General features: G+C 34.5%; 1 protein-coding gene and 1 pseudogene across 2 annotated transcripts; one reads left to right on the forward strand and one right to left on the reverse strand.

Annotated features, from left to right (window-relative positions):
- The first annotated feature begins 701 nt into the window (after nucleotides 1-701).
- Nucleotides 702-5,059, forward strand: LOC139874718 (BTB/POZ domain-containing protein At4g08455-like; annotated as a pseudogene).
- Nucleotides 5,060-5,571: 512 nt separating this feature from the next.
- LOC139877468 (epoxide hydrolase 1-like) lies at nucleotides 5,572-7,189 on the reverse strand. 2 transcript variants are annotated; one of them, XM_071864892.1, is made up of 4 exons: nucleotides 6,669-7,189; nucleotides 6,220-6,232; nucleotides 6,004-6,137; nucleotides 5,572-5,818 (listed from the first exon to the last, which is right to left on the reverse strand). In XM_071864892.1, the coding sequence occupies exons 1-4, from the start codon at nucleotides 7,187-7,189 to the stop codon at nucleotides 5,572-5,574; spliced, it is 915 nt and encodes a 304-aa protein (XP_071720993.1). The 2 variants fall into 2 exon arrangements, with proteins under 2 accessions (XP_071720993.1, XP_071720992.1); XM_071864891.1 differs by having other exon boundaries at nucleotides 6,004-6,239; nucleotides 6,725-7,189.
- Nucleotides 7,190-21,766: the final 14,577 nt, after the last annotated feature.

Consider the following 21,766-nt stretch of genomic DNA (forward strand, 5'->3'; position numbering starts at 1 on the left):
TTTACACTATTTTTCCTCACAAAAAATGTAATTTTTATTACTCTTTCTTTTCTTTTTTATTTACTATTCATAAACATTTTAAACTGTGTAATTTTATGTCTCAATCACATTAGCTCCCATTCGACCTTCTCATTGTTAAAACCGAATACCAGTGGCGGAGGATAGTGGAGGCAGGGCGGGGCACCCGCCCTAGCTGGATTTTTTTTTTAAAAAAATTTTACACTATTTTTTTTTTAACTAAAAAATAAGGTTTTTATTAGTGTTTGGCCCAGCTGTAATAAAAAATTTAATAAGTTTTTACATCCGCCTCATCTGTGGTCAGGTTCAAGTTCCGCCCCTGCCGAATACCATAAACGGGATAACTAAATCGTGACTAATTTAAAAAAAAAAACGTATTCTTAAATATCAGCTTCGTAGTCGCTCAAAGCCCGCAGCGAAGCGCGGGGCACGCAACTTGTTTTCACTAATCCCAAGCCCATTAATTGAAGTTTAGAACCCAAAAAATGCTCCTAGAGCGCATAATAAAAAGTCCCACGCAGCGACGTTTTGATTTCCTGCATCCTTGAACGTTGATTGTTAGCATCCTCGGACTTTACAGCTGCCACGTAATTAGTAAACAATGGTTTTGGCTATTTAAGAGACACGAAATTGACTGTACTAAGCTATATCTTCACATTGTTTTGACGTTAAATTCAGAGACGATGAAATGCTTGTGTTGTAAACAGGACGACTACAACTACGGTTATCTCGGTAGTGGTACATGTAGTGAATGTAAGGAGAAAGCAAATGAGAACCAAGAAGAATTCAATCGTGAAATCAAAAAATTGAATCGTGTAATCGAAGATTTAAAAAGTGAAACCGAAGAATTGAAATCTAAAGTTATATTTCTTGAGTTTTGGAACCCACTTGACTCCCGAGCCCAGTATGATCACCGATCTACTGTCCCTTGCTTCACCGACGTCGTTTTGATTGCTGTTGATTTGGATTCGGGTAAACCCGTTGCTAATTCGGTTCCTGTTCCTGCAAATAAGGCCATTCTGGTTAGTAATCGTTCCCTTCTATTACTTGTTATACTGATACTGATTGTTAAATTTATACGGAGTATTATATTGTGTTGACCGTTGAATTTCCTCTTTTGTCTATATATATATTTATATTTACTATATTTACCATTATATATTATATATACTATCTATATCTATGATTTGTGAAGTATATATTTTGTAGACATTGTAGTTTGGTCTGTAAATGATATTAACAGACAGTCGAACCCTATTCGGTTATAGTGTTGTTTAAGCTCGTGTATTTTTGTATGATATCTATAATCAACTATGACTATGAATGTTTATTTTATCCCCCCCTTTTTTTTTTCTTTCTTTTTTGGCAAAAAACGAAGAACTTTATTTTATCCTCTTGGTTATTAATCCCTATACATAGTAAATACCGTGGGATTCTTGGTCGTTTGTACAAGGCCAAAACGACAACAGTAGGTGGCCCTTTTCACACTTGGATTTTTATTTTTTCCCCTCAAGTATAACCAACTTACAAAAATTATACTAAACTTCAGGGGGTTAAAACGTAAATTCTCTCAATTAAAATAAAAATTACACCCACACACTTCGACAATCCCTCCTCGGCCCGAGTTAAATTTCACCGACCACACCCTTAAACCTAAAATATTTTTATGAAAAAAACGAAACTAACTACGTTCGAAAAGGACACTGTTTAAAAAACGCTACAAACAACGACAGTCCGTATTTTCTCGCTCGCCCCGAGTTAAAAAATTTTGACTGCAGCGTCATACTTGAAATTTTTCGACAGCACGGTTTGACTCCAAATAATTTTATCAACAAAACGAAACTAACTACGTTCAAATCGGACAGATTTTAAAAAACACTGAAAACGACGACACACGACCCGTTTTCACTTATGTAAATAGATAGAACTACGTTAAATGTGAATACGCAGGCCGAAAACTGTCGCCGCATCGCGCGGGCCTAACCTGCACTAGTTCCACCCTAATCCGAAACTCGGAGAGTAATTTCGGTGAATAATCGGATTGAATTTTTTTTATACATTTAAATAATAAATTACTCTATAACATTATACATGTAAACATACAAGAATTTCATAAACATAACGTTAACGTACTTATCTAGAAACACAAACATAATCTTAATTTGTTTAAAAACATTAAAATTCAAAGTTAAATTCATATTAATTTTTTTGACTAATATTGAATCTGACTGATATAACCCGACTAAATTAAACTTTTACCAACTAAATTCAAATTTGACTCATTGACCTTCGTTGACCTAACTAATTACTCGGTTTGAAAAAAACAGCTTCTTTGTTCCGTTTTCAAAAAAGAATCAATTGGGGAGTACTCGACATTAATCAAGGAGTTTTACAACACCGGTTTCTAAAACGAATGATTAAATCTATTTTCTACGATTATATTTCAGTATAAGCATATGACTCTTTTAATTTATCTCTGTATCAATAAACAGGCAAGTCGTTCACCAGTGTTCAAAGCCATGCTTGAATCCAAAATGGAAGAAAGTCTTAGTGGCACAATCAAGCTAAGTGATGTTTCACATAGCGCATTGTGTGCCTTTGTCAACTTCATCTACACAGGTGAAACGCCTCTTGATGATGATATGGCGCGTGACCTTTTAGTTTTAGCTGACAAATACGAAGTGAATCATCTAAAAACTTGCTGCGAGAAGTTTCTTATATCGAAACTTAAATGGGAAACTTCACTTAAGAACTACTCATTTGCTCATCAACATAATGCAAAAACCTTGCTTGATGCTGCATTATCCTTGATTTTGGACAATATGGATAACCTAAACAAGTGTGAAGGGTATTTAGAGCTTGTGAAGAAAGACCCTCACCTTGTTTTGGAAATTTATGAAGCTTACTTTCCTAAAACGGGTAAACGACCTCGCTGCCACTAGTCGTGGTGATAAAGTAATGTCATGTCGAGATCTTGATATTTAGTTCTATGCAATTTTCAAGTATTTTTAGCAACGTTTTTTCAAACGCTCGCTTGCTAGGTTATTGATGTGTTTGCAATTTCAAAATCGAATATAACTTTAATTTACTGACTATTTTATGGTAATCTCTTTTAGTTATACTTTGTATATATATTTTGTATAATCTTGTGTATTATGAACAAGCAGATTAATCTAATAATAGCATTTCACCTAGACAACGTAACTCATGCATGTGTGAGATATATCTTTAATCAACTTGAGTTTTTCACTACCAGTAGTTGAGATACATCTCAAGATTTATTATTATATTTTTAATTCTTTTTTTACTCTTTTCTCTCATAACTAGTAAAATGGGCCCGCGCGATGCCGCGGGGCTTTTCGGGTTGCGTATTCACAGTTAACGGAGCGTTATGTATTTACAGAAGTAAAAACGTTTTGCTACGGGTGTTTTTAGATACACGTAGTTAGTACCTATGTGTGTATATGTATTGAATATATCCGAGGTATTTAGCGTTTTTTTTAGAAGTGTCTATTTCGCGTATAGTTAGTCCCGTTGTGTTCATAAGATTTTTTTGAGTTGAACGGTGGGTTCGAAAAAATTTAACGCGATGCGAGCGGAAAGATATGTCCCGTTAAAAATATGAGTGAAGTTTGGTTAAGATTTTTAATTAAAATAATAAGTTTCATTTTGCATCCACCGAATTTAAAAGTTGGATATAGTTTAGGAGGTGTTTGGTTTTTTCCCCTTTTGCTCCTATTGTCATTTTGACTAAAAAATGGGTGGGGATGGGGCCAAAAGGACCAAAAGTTTGGTCCTCATTAGTATGTACTTGTATTTGTAATGTAATGTAATTGTAATTGTAATTGTAATTTAACTACCAATCATATTATCATATTTTGTTATAACACCTATATCCTTTTCAATAACCTTACCTATTATAACTCCCTGCTCTTTCTCTATCATTGGCATAATGGCATGTCACAAGCATCACCCATCGTTTGCGTTATTTTAGAAATTTATGGGAGTCTATTGTTAGAATGTTATAATTCACCCATGATTCTTATTGATTAAAGAGGTCAAATATATAGTACATGATCTGATCTCATATCCCTTGATTTTAGGGATCCTACATTTAATATGAGATATGGATAGATATGCCTACATTTAATGCTAGATATTACATAAGATATTGTCTATGTCTAATATCCGTTAACATCCCCCCGCAGTTTGAGCGGGAGAGGAATGAACGGTCAAACTGGATTAAAACGCTAAAAACTAAATAACATTCTTCTTTCCGAGCAGACTGATATTCGTTGATGTGGTTGCGTATTGCTTGACTGCGTTTCTTTTTCCGTAACGTTTTTTTTTACGTCGTGGCTTGCTTTGCCTAAGGATTGAGCAGGACTTGGGCATTGAACTTTGTCGACGATAACCAGTCTTTATCGGAAGAGATTATTATTATTCTTATTATTATTTTTTTTTTCGAGGTTTGAAACCTAGTCTAGCTAGGCGGCTCATCCTCACGCCGATTGTTGATAATAAAAAAAAATAAACAAGTTGGGAAAACAAGTTAAAAATGGGGTGGTCCATAAATTGAAATTATGGAAGAAATGGCTTATTGATTAATGGAAAATGTGAATGCTTTAAAGTAGGCAAAAATTGGACAAAATAGGAGGTGAGACCGAAAATAAGAATTATAAAATGATAGTTGAGGCTTAGAGACAAGACATCATTTGTCATTTCCACATCTCCTTCTTTCTCTAGTTTGGCCGCCTATTTTTTTTTTTTTTTTTCTGATGGGCTTTAGCCATGATCAAAAAGAAGATAAGGATGGAGAAAAGAAGATGTTGAGATGCTATGGAAGAGAGCACGAGGTGAACAACAGAGGTACTTTTTTTGAAAGAAATTGAAGAACAAAAGAGCCATAGAAAGAAGACGGGAGCTGAAACGGTGTATATTTCAACCGTGATGTTGCTGCTCCGGTAGTGAGATGAGGTGTCTATTTCAACCGTGATTTGGGGTTTTTTTTTTTTTTTTTTTTTTGATTGCAGGAAATTGAAATGCAAAAGAAAATATAGATAGAAGACCGAAGAGGTTCGGTATTGATGGGGTTAGGAAGATTTGATGGGTGGTAGAGCAGAAGCGGCACACATTCGGCCGACTAGGTTTTGGATCAAACCCTCTGATACCATGTTAGAATGTTATAATTCACCCATGATTCTTATTGATTAAAGAGGTCAAATATATAGTACATGATCTGATCTCATATCCCTTGATTTTAGGGATCCTACATTTAATATGAGATATGGATAGATATGCCTACATTTAATGCTAGATATTACATAAGATATTGTCTATGTCTAATATCCGTTAACATTTATTACAAGGGTAATATAGACATAACACCAATTTTAGTGTATATGGATCAAAACATAGAATGTGAGAATCATCTCCCAAATTTATAATATAGATTCAAATTCAGATATCAAACACACTAAATTATAGCAACGATCAATGCATCAGCTAGCTAGGTGGTTACAAATTAATTAGTTTTGATTATTATTAGATTAATCAAAACTTGGTAATGAAGTCATAAATGTGGTTGCTAATTTCTTGTGGCTTCTCCTGGTTAAGAAAATGACCAACTCCTTCCATCACCACCACTTCTTTTAAACTAGGTACCGATCTCTTGAATCCGCCTCCTTCTATATACTTTTTTATCCCCGGAAAATTATACGTTAAATCAATGTCCCCTACTAAAAATTTCGTCGGCACATTTATCTTAGATCCTGTCCATGCTGCACATAACTCCCAATTTCTGCAAACAAAAAGTGATTATATTTAATTAATTCATGTCTACATCCTCTAGATGATGAGCAACATGAATAGTAATTTCTCATGAGAATTAGTATAATTGATAATAATGTACTCCAATCATGACTAGGCTCAGGCTGTATTGGGATTTTATGTCATATAATGATGTCAAAAGTTTGAGTTACTTACAGATCGAAACAACGATAGTAATTGAAAGGTCCACGAAACCCTGTGGCACGATATTTGGATGCAAAGTAGTCAAGGTCTTTCTCGGTGAACCAAGAAGGTATGGTGTATGGAGGCGGGTTAAAAGAGTTTGCGAACTCTTGAGACATTGTTGGTGCGGTTGGTACTCGTTTGAAATAAAACGAGGCTAGTAGTCTCTTCGTATCAACTTTTTCGAACTCTTTTTCCCACCCTAATTCCTGTTAATATAACATGTAAATTTTGTTAATTAGAATTCACATTAACTACGTTGAACTTTAATTTTCTACTGGGTCTATCATATGGTTTGTTTTTATACTATAAATGTAATAGAAATTCAATTGTTTTGTAATTGTGACAATGAGGCCTTGCTTCATTGGTATCCATGTTTCATGGATTCGAGAGTGACCCAAGTTCGAGTCTAACAACTAACAACTAACCTTGCATTTAAAAAAAAAAAATTGTTTTGTAATTGTAAATCAAGTAAAATAAAAAGTAAACTGAAATAGATGTAAATTTATAGTGTGTTTGCATTATATATGCAATCGCATGTACCTATATATGGAATTTGGAAAAACTTGTTGGAATGTGAAATATGAATCAAATGTATGTATCTAATAATAATCAAGTCTAGATTAATACTAATAAACAAAATTAAATATTTGAAGCTTATAAAAAAAAGAATATGAATGTAAACAAATTTCACCTGAAATCTACAAATGTAAAAATCATCTCCATAAACATGTCTCATATACTTCACCGGTTTGACCCAAGGATTCCTAGGATTATAAACAACACTCATGTTAACCAAAGCCTTAATCCGGTCCGGTCGGAACAAACACAAGTACCATGATATTATAGCACCCCAATCATGACCCACCAAGTAAACCTTATCCAACTCTAATGAGTCAAGCAAACACACTAAGTCCCCAACTATGTGTAATGCGGTGTAACTTGTATGTTCAAGTGGTGCGTCTGTATCACCAAAGCCACGTAAGTCGGGTGCAATGCAACGATACCCTTTAGACGATATGAACAACATCTGGTGACGCCAGGTGTACCATAATTCTGGGAACCCGTGGATGAACAGCACCACGGGTCCTTCTCCGATCTCGGCATAATGCATGTTTATGCCATTTACTTTGATGTATTTATGTTGTATTTTCTCCATGTTTGTTATAAACTAGTATCCGTTGTTGATTTTGTTGTAGGAATATTGTTAGAATGTTTTTGCTATTTATAATAAGGTGCCACTGTTGGTTAAGGTGGGGATTAAATATTATTAGTTGTGTAATTTAGGTAAGGAAAATCACGAGGGTTTAGTGGTTAAATTATTTAATTAGGGTCTAAAGTAAAAAGTATCAATATAAATGTTCCGTCTAAATAGGAAGCCAAGAAAAGTTATTTAAGAATTAAATTAGTATTATTCCGTCCAAAAAAGGTAGTAAACCACGCGACAATGGTTTAAGGTAACATTTAAAGTCAACTCTGACTTATTTGTTCGACTCTTAAACAAAGACTTTGACTCGGCTTCAGGAGTTAAACGTTGATTGATTATATTAATCAATGTAAATAATATTTTAATGATTTTACGGACGTGACGTGTCGCAACTGATATTCAGTTTACCTTAACATTTTTCGGATTATTCTAATGACAGTTTTTTTTTTTTTTTTTTTTTTTTTTTTTTTTGAAAGGCAAATTTATTGAAAACCAAAAAGATTACACGAAAGTTGCGAAGCAAGCAACTCAAAGACCAACTCAAAACCTAAACTAGTTACATTTACACGACATTTACAACACGACACTTAATTATTTAGACACAATCTTGGATTGGTTAGCCATGTGAGCCAATCGACTTTTTCCCTCTCGGCCTATTTGAAATCCAATCAAAAGACATCACTTGTATTTCATTTAGCGCAACCGGATCGTTCCAACATTTCCCGTGAAAGACTTTATTATTTTGATTTTTCCATATTAGATAAACACACACCCACTTTACCGCTTGCCAAACCAAACTTCCATAGGTTGTTGACGAAATACCATTAGAATCAATGAGAGCTTCGGCCAAACTAAAATCCGCGAAGTTACCAAGGTTCCACCATTTATACACACGATCCCAAATACCAAGAGCATGACAACAAAAAATAAGAGAGTGATCTACCGTTTCAAAGCCGTCATCACAAAGAGGACACCGAACATTATCGAGATCAATGCCTCGTTTGTCAAGCTCGACCCGTACCGGTAATCTTTTCTTTAACACTCTCCAAATAAAAATTTCTATCTTTTTCGGTACTAATTTGTTGCGAGTTGTGTGTTGTTGCGTAGGATCATCTCAAGTATCTGTTCGTCGATTAATTTGGACAACTTCTTTACTTCGAACACACCATTATTAGCCAAATTCCAATGCCAAGAGTCAATGCCCCTACAACTGAAAGAGAAAGAAGATATTAAGTTACATAGGCTTTGTAGTTCTCCTAGCGTTCGTCCAGTTGGTTCTCGTCGCCATTCCCATGAAGTTGTTGTGCCGGTATCGAAGTCAGACAGCTTGATACGGTCCTTGATCAGCGCACTTGTGTTGCATTCCAAACGGTATAGACGAGGGAAAATAGTGCTTAGCTTTTCATCTCCAATCCAATGATCGTTCCAAAAAGACGTTGCTCCGCCGTCACCAATCGTTCTAACAAAGGAGTTCTTGAAATGAACATGAATTTCCTCCAAATATGCACCTGAGAACACAATATTACGCCAAGTACCCAATGTCGACAAGTTGATATTTCCACTTTCCGACACTAGGCCTCCGCATACACCATAAATGCTATGAATGACTTTGACCCAAAGAGAATTGGTTTCGGTTTTAAACCTCCACCACCAATTCCCTAATAAGGCTAGATTTTTACCACGTAATGACCCGATATTTAACCCCGTTCCCATAAGTGTTAATGACGCTCTCCCATTTAACCCACGATATTTTTGAATTTGAACCCGAAACCATCCCCCCCCACAAAAGAACTCCTCACACTCTCAAGTAATTTTATCACACAAGGAGGATCGCGAAATAGCGAGAAATAGTACAAAGGGAGACTATTGGGCACCGATTTAATGAGAACTAATCTTCTTCCAAAAGACAACGAACGCATTTTCCAACCAGAAAGTCGACTATGAAATTTATCAATAACCGGGCGCCAATCTTTAAATTTATTCATTTTCAATCCAATTGGTAACCCAAGGTAGGTACAAGGAAACTTACCTACTTGGCAACCTAAGTGTCTTGCAATAGTATTAACTTCATCCATTTCGACACCAACGCCGAAAACATAACTTTTTTGAAAGTTTACTTTTAGGCCCGAAGCGTGTTCAAAGCATTTGAGAAGTTTACCAAGGTTATGTGCATTTATTCTACTCTATTCCCCTAAAAATATAGTATCATCCGCGTATTAAAGATGGGAGATTAAGACTTTTTCATTCCCGACTTCCACCCCTTTAAACATCCCTTTATCCGTAGCCGCTTTTGTGAGAATGTTTAGGCCTTCGGCTGCTAGGATAAATAAAGAAGGGGATAACGGGCTTCCTTGCCGGACACCTCTACCAAGTGAAAATTCTCTAGTTGGGACACCGTTGATTAAGATTGATATAGAAGCCGAGGTAAGACAAGATGAGATCCACTTCCTCCATTTATCTCCAAATCCCATTTTCATGACTTCCATTAAAAAGGGCCAATTAAGACTATCGAATGCCTTTTCAAAATCAACTTTGAAAATAATATCTTTCTTCCTATTTGATTTGAGGTAATCAATAGTTTCATTTGCGATTAGTACCCCATCAAGAATGTATCGACCTTTTAGGAAAGCGCTTTGTTCAATCCCCACGAGAGATGTTAGGACCTTCCGAAGACGATTTGATAAGATTTTTGCCACGATTTTGTAATAGCTTCCTATTAAACTTATCGGTCTAAAATCACCAAGTCCCAACGGATCCGATTTCTTTGGAATGAGTGTGACAAACGATGCGTTACAACCTCTCGAAATTTCACCCGTTTCCCAAAACCAATTGATTGCTTCGACGAGATCATCTTAATGATAGTTAGTTGTCGTTAAGATGCAAAAAAACACTTGCACTTTTTAATAACCGCTATAAAAAAGTCAACATTAACTGCTTTTTATAACACATTAATGCTCTAATATTTAATAACAACATTTAAGGCTATTGGTAGGAAAATATATATTTTTTCACCGTCTATAGATTTTAAGTTTTTTTAAGCCAAACCAATGATATTATTAGATTATTGAGATAATATAAAACTTAAAACTCCTAGAAACTAAAAGGGCAAATGGCCCGAAAAGGTAACAATAGTTACTCAATTTGACAATCAAGGTAACCCCCAATTTGCACAAGCCCGAAAATGATTTCAATTTTATTTTTGCGCAAGAAAATGATTACATGTTCAAAAATTTTAAAATTGAGGTAATTTTCGTCAAATTCATTAACAATCATCCCTCAAGTTTCTTAAAAGATTTCACAACTACTCCTTATTAATAAAATTAAGCATTTATGAAGATCAAATAACCAAAACAACGTGTGTAGGGACTGATAAATAAAATTAATAAACTTTACGGAGTATTTTTTAATTTGTAAGATGTAGTTATAAAGAACAAAATACATATTTTCAGATCTTTGATTCGGTAGTCTGCTTCTTTACTTCATTTCCAGATCTATCATTAGGTGGCATTTCTACTTGAAGGTGACATATTAAGAACACATTCCCAGACCTATGAGTCCTTTAATCTGCTTCAAACCTTGTCATCAACACTTAAATATTCGGATTTTATGAACAAACTCAGATCCGTTAAGATTCTGTGTGTATGTTCATCTTGTTTGATGTGTGCACATGATTTGTTAAACATAAACGACCATAAACCCCATGTTAATTTCATATGTTGGTATAATTTTTCGTATAGCGGCTGTAAGGTACCAGTACAAGACAATAGCTGCCTAGCGTATAGCGTATGATGTTGATTGATGTTTGCCCTCGAGAAATAATCTTTGCAGACCCGGAACACGGATGAGAGATCCGTGGGGTGGCCTCAATCAATCTGGGGATCAATCTGTAATTGATCCGTCTAGCGTATTGCTGCTAAGTGGCTAATGTGCGTTTAGAGTGAGAAAGAACCGTGTGAGAGAGAAAATGTATTTCTCTCTGACTGAAGTTCAGATATGAAATCTGGTGACCCAGGGGGTCTATTTATAGGCGCAGAATGTCCGAAATTCTCGAGATACACGTGTCAATCACTGAGTAGTTCTGTTACGCGAAGTATCCGAAAGGTCGGTGGCGTGTGCTGACGTGGCTGGGTGCTGCTCACGCGCTTAGTGAAAGGGCTTAAGCATAGAAGCTGCCTGCAGGGCTTACGCATGACGCTGGGCGGCAAATACTGAAAACCGCTAAATTTTGTTATCTTTTGTGCTTTTTGATCCATTTTTCTGTATAAAAACGGTGTTGTTTTTTTTATGTGTGTATCCCCTAGGATACACCATTAAGTCCCCCCAGTTTAATGTCTTTATTTTTGCAAAAAATAAAGTCATTAAACTAAAAAATAAATAATGCCTTTTTTCTCGGGAACAGAAACCTGCTATAGCCAACCTTTTCTCTGTTATGTCAGCTACTTTTTGATCATTGTCTACAAAAATTACCCTTTTTGAATTTTGAAATTTACTTTTCAATTAAATTTATTTTTCCCGCATATTTACTCATCCGACACGTGGCATCATATCAACCATACGATTAACCGCCAACTGTTCATCTTCCACTCGTTATTTAAGATGCAGTTTTTTTTTTCTGTTTTGCATTTACTTCGTCTCGAATTAACTTCTCTTCATCTACCTTAAATCTTTTATTAAGAATTCCTTTCTTAAATACCCAATCAATGACTATCTTTAATGTTGAAGATATTCCGAGCAGAATTTCATTAATCTATCTCGATCGTGTCAGAGTCACATTCCCTAAATTTTTTGGTGCCGGCGCTGTTCTTCCATGTCCTCATGATCGTGCATCTCATCCCCCTTATGAAAAAGTGGCTATTTATGGTCGTGCCTTATATTTTTCTCATCTTCGTGTTCCTTTTACGAAATTTTGCCTAGATGTTTGTTGTTTCTACGGCGTTAGTGTTGGACAATTTGAGCCTATGTCAATTCGGTAAATCATGCTTTACGAGATGTACTATCACGCTTGAGCCATTACCCCTTCTGTACGTCTATTTTGCCAAATTGCAACTGTAAAGTCATATGATAAAGGATGATTCTGCATTACATTTGATGGATTTCTGCTTAATTCTGCTGATTCACCAGAGGATTGGCATATCACCTTTTTCTTTATACATAGTGACGTTATTCCTAAGAACTGTTTGAAAGCCTGTTATTGGCGTACATCACTTGATCCTCCAGAGATTACGCATCCGAGGATTAATAGTGATGAACGAAAGATAGTAAATATGATGAAAAAGGAAAGAATTCCGAACCGTCGATACCCAGAGCATAAGCTTTCTCTATGTTCCCTTAACGTTGAATGGGATGAAGCAACTCGCGGTTATGCTATGGTTATGATAAAGAACAAAGGTATGTGATATGGCCGAAATGGACGGTTTTATTTGTGCGGTGTCGTTAGGTCGCAACACGTTAGAATCAACCACCAAGAGGGGGGGGTACTGTTTTAAATTTATATTTAGCGGGGCCTAAATCGTACTACTCCTTATTATGAGTAAGAGAAGTATGACCTAGAGTCGTATTTTTAAGATATCAGTAGAATCGAACCTATATTAAAGCTTAAGATAGTTATAAAGGAGTAGTGGTTACCTAATTTTGGGTTTTTCTAGTTTATAAGATAGATAAAGTAAATGCAATAAAATTCGTAATTCAGATAAGGTTAAAACAAGTGCATACTATGATTTCATCAGTTATTTTGCCGAGATTATGGAATGCTGGCTAATGAATAGGCAGAGGCCTTGTATTCATTACACTGTTCCTAAACGCCCCTGTCGTAAAACATGTCACTGGGTAATGCGATAGGCTTGAAGATTCTGAATAGACAGCAACGTCCCTTACCCCCGATGCCCTTGCAGTCTGACTACAGGCATACACGTTGATGTGCAAAATGTGGTATATGAATTGTTGTATGAAATAGTATGGAAAAATACCGATTAAAGATTGCTACACACTAACGGGCAGTGTACCCGATCGTGTAGTAGTATAGTAAATGGTAAAATCCGTGTATCGTTCCAAAGACAATATCTAAGTCAAATTAGGATTATAAACTAAATTGTGATTAACTGATAAAATTACAATTACAAGATATTTTGGTTTGCCCTTTTACGATGGGCTAATCAAGTGATGAATAAGATTAAAAGACAATAATTTTGGTATTTTAAGTTTATGAAAGTAAAAAGATAGGTTTGATATCAAATTAAGGAAATATGCTCATCTAGACTTTTTACCCTTAATGTTGAATGTTATTTAGGATTAAGGTCGGATTGATTGGTTATTGATAATGCTAAAAACGAACATATATTTCATAGCATTATTCCTCAAGAAAGACAAGCTTTTAGTTGCAATTGTTCTATTTACAAGTGATATTCGTTTAAATAATAAAAGGTGAAGACAAAAGACAGATTCGACGATTTGAAGACGCAAACGACCAAAAAGCTCAAAAGAACAAAAGACAATCAAAAAGGTTCCAATTATTGATAAGAAACGTCTCAAAATCACAAGAGTACAAGATTCAAAACGCAAAGTACAAGATATTAAATTATACGCGAGGACGTTCGAAAATCCGGAACCGGGACCAGAGTCAATTCTTAACGCTCGACGCAACGGACTAAAAATTACAAGTTAACTATATATATAAATATAATATAATATATAATTAATTATATTAATTATATATATATTATATATATATATTTAAAACCGTCGGCAGCAGGAAACTCCAAGGGTGTAAACTGTAAATACCTCTCCGCGACTCGCGGAGTTTTAAGGGTATTTGGCCGCGAGTCGCGGAGCCCCAAATTTCAAGTCTGGCTATAAATCAACCCGAATTCTGATCAAAATCATCATCATTTTTTCTTCTCATTCATACGAAGTAATATATATTTATATTTATAATTTATATTTTAATTTTAATTATAATTCTAATAATAAGGGTATGTTAGCGAATGTTGTAAGGGTATAAGTCGAAATTCTGCCCGTGTAACGCTACGCTATTTTTAATCATTGTAAGTTATGTTCAACCTTTTTATATTAATGTCTCGTAGCTAAGTTATTATTATGCTTGTTTAAAACGAAGTAATCATGATGTTGGGCTAATTACTAAAATTGGGTAATTGGGCTTTGTACCATAATTGGGGTTTGGACAAAAGAACGACACTTGTGGAAACTAGACTATGGGCTATTAATGGGCTTTATATTTGTTTAACTAAATGAAAGTTTGTTAATGTTAATATAAAGATTTACAATTGGGCGTCCCTATAAATTACCATATACACTCGATCGGACACGATGGGCGGGGTATTTATATGTACGAATAATCGTTCATTTAACCGGACACGGGAATGGATTAATAGCCACTAGAATAATTAAAACAGGGGTGAAATTACATTCAAGGGTAATTGGTGTAATTGTTAACAAAGTAGTAAAACCTTGGTTTACACGCAGTCGATAACCTGGTGTATTCATTAAACAAAGTATTAAAACCTTGTTACAATTCGAATCCCCAATTAGTTGGAATATTTATCTTCGGGTATAATAATAATTTGACAAGGACACTTGCAATTTATATTTATGACTGATGGACTGTTATGGACAAAAACCAGACGGACATATTGAATAATCCAGGACAAAGGACAATTAACCCATGGGCATAAAACTAAAATCAACACGTCAAACATCATGATTACGGAAGTTTAAATAAGCATAATTCTTTTATTTCATATTTAATTTCCTTTATTTTATATTTAATTGCACTTCTAATTATCGCACTTTTATTTATTGTTATTTTATTTTATCGCACTTTTAATTATCGTACTTTTTAATTATCGCAATTTAATTTTATCGCATTTTTATTATTCGCAATTTCATTATCGTTATTTACTTTACGCTTTAATTTAAAGTCTTGTATTTATTTAATATTTTACATTAGGTTTTAACTGCGACTAAAGTTTTAAAATCGACAAACCGGTCATTAAACGGTAAAAACCCCCCTTTATAATAATAATATCACTTATATATATATTTGTATTTTTATAAAAGTAAACTAATATAGCGTTGAGCTTTGTTTAAAGATTTCCCTGTGGAACGAACCGGACTTACTAAAAAACTACACTACTGTACGATTAGGTACACTGCCTATAAGTGTTGTAGCAAGGTTTAAGTATATCCATTCTATAAATAAATAAATATCTTGTGTAAAATTGTATCGTATTTAATAGTGTTTTCCTAGTAAAATAATAACTATTTTATATACTACCCCGCTGCACATCAAGTATTTTTGGCGCCGCTGCCGGGGAACATCTTAAAAGCCGGAAGCGCAACGCTAATATAAAAAAAAAAAAAACAAGATTTTTAGTTACTTTTATTAAAAATTTGCTTTTGTAGAAATACGTTTTAATTATTCAAAAATATAAAAAACAAAAATATAAGCATTTTTAAGATTTTGTTAAATATTTAAGTTTTATAAGTTTCTTTATTTTTATTTTAGTTTATAAAAATATAAGTTTTAATTTTAATATCTTTTATTTAATTAAAAACAGAAAACAAAATAAAAAGAAAAAAAAAAATAAAAAGAAAAACGCGTAAAAAGACAAAGCTGTCAACTGAATTCCTGAACCCCGCGACTTGCGGGGTTTTCCTCTTTATTTGCCGCGACTCGCGGAGACCCTCTGACACACGGACAAAAACCCTAATCACGGGTTATTTTTAATTATTATTATTATTAAAACCTAAATATTATTATTATTATTAATTTTAGTTTTATTTTTACTTTTTACTTTATATTTATGTATTTAGTATTAATTAAGTTTTTATTAAATTGTAAAATTAATAGTTTAGTAAAATAAATAATATAAAATAATATTTTTATAAAAATTGTACTTTTTACAATTTTTTGTATATTTTTATATTTTGTACCTTTTTAATCGTTGTAGCGTAACTTTTGTATTTTTAGCTCATATTTAATTTTAAACTTAGTTTTAGCTATAGTTATTTTTACTCCTAGATTTTTAGGCTTTACCGTAGAATTCCTTAAGTGCTTTTTCTTTAGACTAAGATTTAGGTGCTTTAGAATTTTGCGACGCCTTTTTAAGTTTTAGTTTCTTTTTAAGTTATTTCCATTTGGAATTTAGTTTTTCCTTGTAAGCTTTAATATTTTTTAGACCTTTTACTATGTATCAATTATCATTCCAATTAGTAATTTCAATTTGCGATTATAATTTTAAGTTAGTTGTAGTAATAAGGTTAAATTAGTAAAGTATTTTTAAGTTTTTATAAGTTTCTTTTATTTTTCTGTCACCTTTTATTTTTCAACCATTTTTTTTTTCTTTTTCAACCTTTTTCGACGAACTCTTTTTCTCTCTTATTTCTCGCCATTCTAGTTTTTAGGACTTAGAATTTTTTTCTACTTCTTATCTAAATTTCTTAAAATTACGAAAATTTATTTTAAGTGGTTAAATTGATAGACATCAAAATTTTCTGGTTCGTAGTAATAGTTGGATTTGTACGTGGACCGGGTTATTGGAGCCAAACAGTCCTCAATTATATTGAGACCAAACGAATCCTGCCCCTCTGCTGCATCTTTTGGCTATTCGAAACGTGGGCAAAATCAGAAAAGTCTATTAATTGGATAACTTATTATAATTTTTCTTTCCTTTTTAAAACTAATAAGATATTCAGTGAATGCACCGAGCAAGACGTTCACCACCTTTAATACGTTCACCACCTGTAACTCGATCAAGACATCGTTTAACAAATATAACCGCCGTTGATTTTTCTTTAGAATCGTCATCCAGTCGACCAAGTACTTCAGTTCAAATTTCCGATAATCCATTTTTTGAACCTAACCTCACAATTGATAATCCAGAAAATATTCAGGAACGGTTCGTAGATCCTGAACCACTAAACTTTCCTCCGGAACCACCAATCATTCAAACAGAGATTGTTGAGGAACGAACTATTAAATCAGAATCATCTAGTGATACCGATTCAACAAATTCAATTATGGAGAATCTGGAACCTTTAAGTATGGAAGACCGAATGAGAGCTAAACGCACTGGCCAAGGTCACGCAATTACTCATCCAGACATTAATGCGCCAGATTATGAAATCAAAGGACAAATTCTACACATGGTGACTAATCAATGCCAATTTAGTGGTGCGCCGAAGGAAGATCCAAATGAACATCTACGTACCTTTAATAGGATCTGCACACTATTTAAAATCCGAGAAGTGGAGGATGAACAGATATATCTCATGTTATTTCCCTGGACTTTAAAGGGAGAAGCCAAAGATTGGTTGGAATCGTTACCTGAAGGGGCGATTGATACATGGGACGTTTTAATTGACAAATTTCTTAAACAATTCTTTCCTGCATCTAAAGCCGTAAGACTTCAAGCAGAAATTGTTACGTTCACACAGAAGCCAAATGAAACTCTATATGAGGCGTGGACAAGATATGGAAAATTGTTAAGAGGATGTCCGCAACATGGTTTAGACACCTGTCAAATAGTACAAATATTCTACCGAGGATGCGACATCACTACAAGAAAAGACATAGATATAGCAGCTGGTGGTTCGATTATGAAGAAAACCGAAACTGATGCTTACAAAATTATTGATAACACTGCTTCCCACTCACATGAGTGGCACCAAGAAAAAGATATCATTAGATCATCTAAAGCAGCTAGAGCCGATTCTAGCCATGACTTAGATTCCATTTCCGCAAAGATAGATGCTTTGGAGAGACGAATGGAAAAGATGACTAAGGATATTCACTCAATACGAATTAGTTGTGAGCAGTGTGGAGGACCACATCTGACAAAAGATTGTCTAAGTATTGAATTAACAATGGAACAAAGAGAGAATATTTCATACATAAACCAAAGGCCTGGAAATAATTATCAGAATAATTATCAACCGCCAAGACCGATTTATAATCAAAACCAGAATTATAACCGAAATATTCCATACAACAACCAACAAGGTCCTAGCAATCAACAAGTATCCAATAATACTTATAATCAGCAAAGACCTAATTTTCAAAACAAACCACCACAACAAACCGATGATAAAAAGCCGAATTTAGAAGATATGATGACGAAGCTAGTTGAAACTCAAACGCAGTTTTTCACATCTCAAAAACAAACCAATGAACAAAATGCTCAAGCATTTAGAAATCAACAAGCTTCTATTCAAAATCTGGAACAAGAAGTAAGTAACCTAGCAAGGTTAATAGGTGAAAGAAAACCGGGAAGTCTACCTAGTGATACAAATGCTAACCCCCGGAATGAAACAGCTAAAGCTATTACCACAAGAAGTGGTACAACACTTAAACCACCTGAAATACCTGTAACTTCTGATGAAACTATTCCTACTTCACAAGAACCACAACCTGATCAAGATAAGGAAAAAGAACCGGTAGTTGAGAAGGTTAATGAAGATAACACAGTTAAGGATAAACCTTATGTTAAACCATATCAACCACCACTTCCTTATCCGAGTAAAATGAAGAAAGAAAAACTTGAAGCCGAGCAATCCAAATTCTTGGATATGTTTAAACAGATAAATGTAAATCTTCCTTTCATTGATGTGATTTCAGGAATGCCAAGGTATGCTAAATTCTTGAAAGATCTAATCACGAATAGAAAGAAAATGGAAGAACTCTCGGCTGTTACTATGAATGCTAATTGTTCAGCAGTGCTGTTGAATAAGATACCAGAAAAACTATCTGATCCAGGAAGTTTCACAATTCCATGTTTTCTGGGTAGTCTTAGTTCAATAGAAGCATTGGCAGACTTAGGTGCTAGTATAAATCTAATGCCGTATTCACTATACGCTAAACTAGACCTTGGAGAATTGAAACCAACCAGAATAAGCATACAACTAGCCGATAGATCAATAAAATATCCTAGAGGGATAATGGAGAACATGCTAGTTAAAGTTGGTACTTTAGTATTTCCAGTAGATTTTGTTGTTTTAGACATGGAAGAAGATTCTCAAGTTCCTCTCATATTAGGAAGACCATTCTTAAACACGGCTAAAGCAATGATAGACGTGTTCGGTAAGAAACTGACCCTAAGTATAGAGGATGAGAGTGTTACCTTTTCAGTTGATAGAGCAATGCAACAACCACAATCTGCAGATGATACATGTTATTATATTCAAACTATAGATGCACATGCAGAATTATTAGAAGAATTTCCAGAATTACAAGGAACAGGAGAATGTTCTTTAGGAGAAGGAAATGAACCAATTGATGAAGCTGAAATGTTAGCTACACTTATAGCTAATGGATATGAACCAACAACAGAAGAAATTCAAATGCTAAAAGAAGAAGACAGATATCGATATAAATCATCGATAGAAGAACCTCCGAAATTAGAGTTAAAGCCACTTCCAAACCATTTGGAATACGCTTATTTACATGGTGAATCTGAATTACCTGTAATAATATCGTCTTCTCTTACTGAAAATGAGAAATCACAACTCATTTCTGTGTTGAAAGCTCATAAACCAGCCATTGCATGGAAGATTCATGATATTAAAGGAATAAGTCCTTCGTATTGCACACATAAAATCCTTATGGAAGAAGGTCATAAAACGTATGTGCAACGCCAACGAAGACTAAATCCTAATATGCAAGATGTAGTTAAGAAAGAGATTATTAAACTGCTAGATGCAGGTTTGATATATCCAATTTCTGATAGTCCATGGGTAAGCCCAGTTCAATGCGTACCTAAGAAGGGTGGCATGACTGTCATCACAAATGAGAAAAATGAGCTTATTCCTACTAGGACTGTAACAGGATGGCGTGTGTGTATTGATTATAGAAAATTAAATGACGCCACCAGAAAAGATCACTTTCCCTTACCTTTCATAGATCAAATGTTGGAAAGATTAGCCGGAAATAGTTACTATTGTTTTCTAGATGGATTTTCCGGATATTTTCAAATTCCAATAGCACCCGAAGACCAAGAGAAAACCACATTCACGTGCCCTTATGGTACTTTTGCTTACAAACGCATGCCATTTGGACTTTGTAACGCCCCTGCAACCTTTCAAAGGTGTATGATGGCAATTTTTCACGACATGATAGAAGAATGCATGGAAGTATTCATGGATGACTTTTCAGTCTTCGGTGATACATTTAAATCATGTCTAGTTAATCTGGAACGAATGCTAATTAGATGCGAAAAATCAAATCTAGTACTTAATTGGGAGAAATGCCATTTCATGGTTAAAGAAGGCATCGTTCTTGGACATAAAATTTCAAAAGAAGGAATTGAAGTGGATAGAGCTAAAGTAGATGTAATTGCTAAACTTCCACATCCCACCAATGTTAGAGGAGTTAGGAGTTTTCTAGGGCATGCCGGTTTTTACCGACGTTTTATAAAAGATTTTTCTAAAATTGCCACTCCTATGAATAAACTCCTAGAAAAGGATGCGCCATTCATCTTTTCAGATGAATGTATCAAATCTTTTAATATTCTTAAAGAAAAACTCACTAATGCACCGATCATGATAACACCAAATTGGAATCTACCATTTGAACTAATGTGCGATGCAAGTGATTTTGCAATGGGAGCCGTTTTAGGACAAAGAATTGAAAAACGATTTCAACCTATATATTATGCTAGTAAGACATTACAAGGAGCACAAACGAACTATACAACTACTGAAAAAGAACTCCTTGCTATTGTCTTTGCTTTTGACAAATTTCGATCATATCTCGTTCTAGCAAAAACGGTGGTCTATACCGACCATTCTGCTCTTAGATACCTATTTTCAAAACAAGATGCTAAACCAAGATTAATCCGTTGGATCTTACTCTTACAAGAGTTTGATATTGAAATCCGAGATAAAAAAGGAGCAGAAAATCTCGCCGCTGATCATCTTTCTCGTCTTGAAAATCCCGAATTAGAAGTTCTGAATGAATCAGCCATACAAGACAACTTTCCTGATGAATATCTATTGAAGATAGATTATAAAGAAATCCCATGGTTTGCAGACTATGCAAACTACTTAGTTTGTGGATTCCTTGAAAAAGGATTATCGTACCAAAGACGAAAAAAATTCTTCAGTGATATAAAACACTATTTCTGGGAAGATCCACATCTGTTTAAAAGTTGTCCCGATGGAATAATACGCCGATGTGTATTTGGAGATGAAGCTAGTAAAATATTAAACCATTGTCACACAGGACCAACAGGAGGGCATTATGGGCCTCAACTAACAGCAAGAAAAGTTTATGAAGCTGGATTCTATTGGCCTACAATTTACAAAGACGCACACCTTCTTTGCAAATCCTATGATGCATGTCAAAGGGCCGGAAGAATAAGTCAACGTGATGAAATGCCACAAAATGTCATCCAAGTATGTGAAGTATTTGACATTTGGGGTATTGACTTTATGGGTCCATTTCCAAAATCTCATAATAATCTATATATACTCGTAGCCATTGATTATGTATCTAAATGGGCGGAAGCACAAGCTCTC

Source organism: Rutidosis leptorrhynchoides, chromosome 11, assembly GCF_046630445.1.
Source record: "Rutidosis leptorrhynchoides isolate AG116_Rl617_1_P2 chromosome 11, CSIRO_AGI_Rlap_v1, whole genome shotgun sequence".
Lineage (NCBI taxonomy): Eukaryota > Viridiplantae > Streptophyta > Magnoliopsida > Asterales > Asteraceae > Rutidosis > Rutidosis leptorrhynchoides.